Source organism: Populus nigra, chromosome 14 (genome assembly GCF_951802175.1).
Source record: "Populus nigra chromosome 14, ddPopNigr1.1, whole genome shotgun sequence".
In the NCBI taxonomy this organism is placed as follows: Eukaryota; Viridiplantae; Streptophyta; class Magnoliopsida; order Malpighiales; family Salicaceae; genus Populus; species Populus nigra.
The window spans coordinates 4,966,781-4,972,799 of NC_084865.1; the positions used below are offsets into that span (position 1 = coordinate 4,966,781).

General features: G+C 36.1%; 1 protein-coding gene across 1 annotated transcript; it reads left to right on the plus strand.

Annotated features, from left to right (window-relative positions):
* The first annotated feature begins 2,555 nt into the window (after positions 1-2,555).
* Positions 2,556-4,267, plus strand: LOC133672382 (cytochrome P450 71AU50-like). Its single transcript, XM_062092779.1, has 2 exons — positions 2,556-3,494; positions 3,581-4,267. The coding sequence occupies exons 1-2, from the start codon at positions 2,616-2,618 to the stop codon at positions 4,193-4,195; spliced, it is 1,494 nt and encodes a 497-aa protein (XP_061948763.1). The 5' UTR covers positions 2,556-2,615; the 3' UTR covers positions 4,196-4,267.
* The last annotated feature ends 1,752 nt before the right edge of the window (positions 4,268-6,019 follow it).

Sequence of the window (6,019 nt, forward strand, 5' to 3'; positions counted from 1 at the left end):
GGATAAATGTTGGAAGTTTTTTTTAGGATGTTAAAAGTATTTAGGCGATGACTTGGTATTAATAATATGGAGTAACCTCTACTAGATTTTTGGCTGAAAAAAAAAACCCTAATTTCTGTTAAGAATGTATTCGATTGTATAAAATTTAGGGTTGTTAAACGACAAATCAACTATATCCAAGGAGAAGATAATCTTATTAGAGATAGGGAGAAATAAGAAATTACATATTTGGAGGAAGAGAATCATCAACTCGACTAAACTCCCAGCTTTTTCACACCCATCACTTCCCTTACAGTTGTTGCAAATGACAGCTTTAGTTGCTGCCCTCAGTAGCTCCTCTCTTTTTGTTCCTCATGTTCTCTCTACTTTTCTGTTTATATTGGAAGATTTTGTTTTTGTTTTTTTGGCATAATAAGTGCATAATAATTGAAAAAAACATGTTAACATTCTCATAACAAACCATAATATTATTCAAGAACTACGAAAAAATTAATAGCAACTTAAAAATCATGTTAAGTACTTTACTCTATAATGAACTTCAATGGAAAAAAACTTCAAAAAATTATAGAAAAATGCCAAGCTTTTAGGCCAAAGAGATATGTGGGGCTTATGTGTTTAACCCAATGTAAGAAGGCCTAGGACCCATGGCACTACTTGACCTAGCCCACTCTTATGACATTTTTTTTTTCTTCTAAAAGGTAGATGACATGTGAATCTTTTATTTTAAATATAAATCAGATTATGCATTATCTTCTTACTTGGATTCTGATCATTGAAGTGATGGCCGAGAAATTGAGTTAAGTTTTTTTTATATAGTAAATCTAATAAACTAATTTATCAATTCAAAACATTTCTAAATTGGTTAAAAAACATAAAATTAATTAAAATTAATTTTTTTTTTGATGAATCTATCCATCAATAGTAGTGATTAATGGTTTGATGATGGTCAGCTGTTAGGTTTTATAATAAAGGATTACTTGTAAAATATTCAATCACGACAACTGTACCAATAATAATTTTTGGGATCAAGGGTCTATTTAAGATTGTGGTATATAACGGTTGCGGTTCAAAATATTTTTCGTTTAGAAATATATTAAAATAATATTTTTTTATTTTAAAAAAATTATTTTTAATATCAGCACATCAAAACGATATAAAAAATATTTTTAGCAAAAATATAAAAAATGTAAAATTTAAAAGAACACAATTTACACCATGTTTCCAAACATACCCTAAGCTTGTTTATGTCCAAGTCGATGTCATTGCCCTTACAAAAAAAAATAAAAAGGCAGTCAGCTTTCAGGTCATTTTCATTCCAGCAATGTTCAGTTAATTTCGCTATAACATAACTCATGTGTGAATCTGCCGGGGTTGTACAAGTGCGAGTTTAGAGGATAAATTGGGTTTGGTAGAGTAGAAATTATTTTCCCTTGTCTGAGAGGATGGAAAGGGAGCTACGAGAAAATTGTCGTCCATGACTGCCTTTTTTATCTCCCCGAAATGGATAGAATGAGGGAATGATGATATGGTACTTTCTCTAACCCTTCGTTCTCCTGTAAATCAAAGCATACGATATAATTTTGTTCTTTTTAATTCCACTCTCTTTTTCTTTTTTAATTAATTAAATATAGACAAGAACTGGATACTTAATGTACAATTATTTATAATTACGCTCTTCCACTTATATGAGAAAATTTTAAATATAAGCTTTTTGCGTTTTAAAAATGATTTTGAACAAATTAGTAGGATATGATTAAGAAAAAAAAAAAACGACCTAAAGTAGTATCACTTAGTAGTGCTTTTCACTCAGTAGGATATATCACTTAGTAGTTTAATTTATCATTACCGTTTCCGTTCACTTGAGAGCTGTTTATCTCTCTGGTCTAGCCTTAGAGCAAATACTCACAAAAAAAAAAAAACAATATTTTGACTCTTTTTTTCCTCTAGTTTTCATGCTTAAAGAGAAAAGCTAAATAAAAAGCCATTATCGAATATTTCTACCAAAACATGATTTATTGTAATAAAATTTTTTTGCTAATTTGTCTCTTTTATTTTATTTAAAATCTATGTTTTTTCAGTTTGTTTTTTATTAGAATTCATGTTCTTATTATTCATGTCATGAGTTTGACGAGTTCACTCGGGTTAGCTCGGGTTGATTTTTTTTAATTTAATTTTTTCAATCTTATTTTTTAATACTGGGTCGAGTTAATTGAGATTTGTTAGGTTATTTTTAAACTTGTCAAATCAATCGGGTTATATCGAGTTGTTAAAATAATCATGTATCAAATACAATTGGCTTTTTTAAATAGCTTTCTACCATTAGAGTGAATATAAACAAAAATAAAATCTTACTAAATTATGTGGTTTGGCTTTAGGTAGATAATAAAATCTCACTAAATTTGTTTTTCACAATTGATCCCTTTCTTCGAAAGAAAAAACAAGAAGCGATACAAACAAAGACAACTTATCCCCAGTTTGTCTTCTTCCTGTTATCATCTCCCTAGTTACGACTATATATATGTGTAGCATCTTCTCTGTATGAACCAAGAGTTGGATTTAGGTTTGCTTTCACTAAGATAGAGCATAGAGACCAACCTTAATATATTAGACATAGCATGGCTTGGATATTAACCACTCTAGCCTTGATTCCGCTCGCTTTCTTCCTCCGAGCTTGGCTGTCGAAAAGAAAGATCAAGGATAGCAAGTTACCCCCTGGTCCAATAGGGTTTCCTATATTTGGTAGCTTACATCTGTTAGGGAAGTTCCCTCACCATGACTTGCATCAACTAGCAAAGAAGTATGGCCCTATCATGTATATGCGGTTAGGCTTGGTGCCTACTGTAGTTGTCTCATCGCCTCGGGCTGCCGAATTGATTCTTAAGACCCATGACCTCGTGTTTGCTAATAGGCCACCAAATGAGGCTGCGAAGCATATCACTTACGAGCAGAAGGGCTTAACATTTGCTCCATATGGTTCTTATTGGCGCAACGTGCGCAAGATGTGTACCCTTGAGTTGCTTAGCAACCATAAAATAAATTCTTTCATGTCCACGAGGAAAGAAGAGCTTGACCTCTTGATTGACTACATTAAAGATGCTTCTCGTGATCGTGTTGCTGTTGATCTTAGTGCCAAGGTCTCATCTCTAAACGCTGACATCAGTTGTAGGATGATTTTTGGAAAGAAAGACTTGGAAAAGGAATTTGATGAGAGGGGGTTCGAACCACTGACTCATGAGGGCATCCGTATAGCAGCAAGTTTTAACTTGGGAGATTACATCCCTCCAATTGCACCACTTGACCTTCAGGGTCTTACAAAGCGCATGAAGGCCATAGGCAAGGTTTTTGATGACTTCTTTGAGAAGATTATTGATGAGCACATTCAGTTCAAGGACGAAAACAGAACTAAAGATTTTGTTGATGTCATGTTGGAGTTCTTGGGATCTGAAGAAACTGAGTATCGTATTGGTCGAGGCAACATCAAAGCCATAATCTTGGTAAGAACGCATAGAATTAAAATAACTGTTAGTAAGCAGCACATAACTCACATGATTATCCTTAAATCTGTACCTTTCTCTTTCAGGACATGCTTGTAGGCTCAATGGACACCCCAGCCGCAGCAATCGAGTGGACTCTCTCCGAGCTCATCAAGCATCCAAGAGTAATGAAGAAAGTCCAGAAAGAGCTGGAAGAGAAAATAGGCATGGATAGAATGGTGGAAGAATCAGACTTAGAGGGCTTGGAGTACTTGCACATGGTTATAAAGGAAGCTTTCAGGCTCCATCCAGTGGCACCTCTACTTGTCCCTCACGAGTCAATGGAAGATTGCACCATAGATGGCTTCCTCATCCCGCAAAAAACACGTATTCTTGTAAACGTTTGGGCTATTGGACGCGACCAAAGTGCCTGGACTGATGCAAATAAGTTTATTCCAGAGAGGTTTGCTGGGAGTAACATAGATGTTCGTGGACGCGATTTCCAGCTTCTCCCCTTCGGGGCCGGGCGCAGGGGCTGCCCTGGAATGCATTTGGGACTAACCATGGTTCTGCAAATTGTGGCACAGCTGGTGCATTGCTTTGACTGGGAGCTTCCTAACAATATGTTGCCGGAGGAATTGGACATGACTGAGGCGTTTGGTCTTGTAACCCCGAGAGCAAACCATCTGTGCGCCACTCCAACTTATCGCCTTCACCTCTGATTATGGCTTAAGCAATGTTTCGATTTCTTGTTATTTAATATTCTCTGTTGGAAGTGTGATCATGTAGGGATTGTCTTTCCCTTGGATTCATGGAATAAACTGTAGACTCATATCAGCATGTTGATGTTTCTTTTTGCCTGTCCAGGATTTTATTCAAATTAAACTACATCCCACAATTTATTATTTGAATTTGTTATTTACTTTGATCTCCCGGTCAAATACATGTAGGATTTTATGAGTAATTATTAGTTAATCCATTGCCTCTGTTGAAGTTTGCTTCAAGTTGCTGTCAAAGACTCTGTTTTTCTTCTTTTATGATTTTTTCGGCAATAATAAAGGATGGTCCTAGTCTCTACGAGCTTATTTATCTGTTAGTTTGTTAAGAGATCATGGCATGATATGTTCCTATAAGTTAGCATTTCAGTTTGTTTTCATTCTATATATTTGTAAAGATTGGTATGAACTAAATGCAATTTATTCATTTCATTTTAAATAAACAGCAGTAATAATTTGCTGGTTTAATTCTCTTCTACGTTCTTTTTTCACTTAAACACTCAAACAATTAAAACACTTTCCATAGATTTCTGAACTGAAGCCAGTTTTTCTCAAATTGCTCCTCCTACCTTTGATGGAGAAAGCTACCAGCTTTGGGCAGTGAAAATGGAAACATACCTAGAGGCATTTAATCTATGGAAAGCTGTTGAAGAAGATTATGAAGTTCATCTGTTGCCAACAAATCCAATTATGGCTCATATCAGAAATTACAAAGAGAGAAAAACAAGGAAATCAAAAGCAAAAGCATGTCTGGTTGCTGCTGTTTCAACAACCATTTTCACAAGAATCATGTCTCTTAAATTAGCGAAAGACGTTTGGGATTATTTAAAGAAGGAATACGCAGGAGATGAAAGAATTCACTACAACATTATCCAGTGTTACCGACGGACTCATTCCGTCGGTGACAGCAATGAAGTCCGTCGGTGAAAATAATACCGACGGAACACGTCCGTCGGTAAAACAGTCGTCGGTAAATCCCATTTCCGTCGCTAATTCTGTCGCAAATAAAAAAACCACCCACCGACGGGTTACAGACGGATACGCGCGCGCCCAAAAATAATTTTCCCGCGGGAACATTACCGACGGAATCAATCCGTCGGTCATGTCAAGGGTAATTACCGACGGCATTACAGACGGACAATCCGTCGGTAAATATGGCATGGCTGGTAATTTTTGTGCAACTCTCTGTGTAATACCGACGGATATTATCCGTCGGTAATGCCGTCGGAATTTAATCACCGACGGATTTAATCCCGTCGGTGATGCCGTCGGTAATGATGGCATGGATGGTAATTGTTCGCCAACTCTCTGTTAAATACCGACGGATACTATCCGTCGGTATATCCGTCGGTAGGTATTTAATATATATATATAAAAATTTATTAATTGTAAAAAACCTTAATAAACAAATAGAAATGCATTAAACATTAATAATGTAAAAGTAATGTTAAATAATATTCATTACAAATTTAATGTGTTTAAAAAGCAAAATTAAACTAGAATAGCGGCGGAGCTGGAGGAGGAGGCGGAGGAGGAGGAGGAGGCTGGTTGTTCCCTGGACCATACGGCCAAAAAGAAGCTGCACAAGTATCGTCACCCATCTTTGATCTCATCTCTATGACTATTTGACGGAGCTCATCATAATTCGTCGAGAGTTGTTGATATTGTTGTTTCAACGCAATGAACTCCTCAGACTGGGTGTTCGATACTGATGGAGAGCTTCCAACAGTTGAGACACTACGAGTCGAACGCAAGTTGTCAGCCGTAGTG

Coding starts and splice junctions, on each gene's coding strand:
- LOC133672382 (XM_062092779.1), top strand. CDS start 2,616: ATGGCTTGGATATTAACCACTCTAGCCTTGATTCCGCTCGCTTTCTTC. Junction 3,495..3,580: donor ACATCAAAGCCATAATCTTG/GTAAGAACGCAT, acceptor TTTCTCTTTCAG/GACATGCTTGTAGGCTCAAT.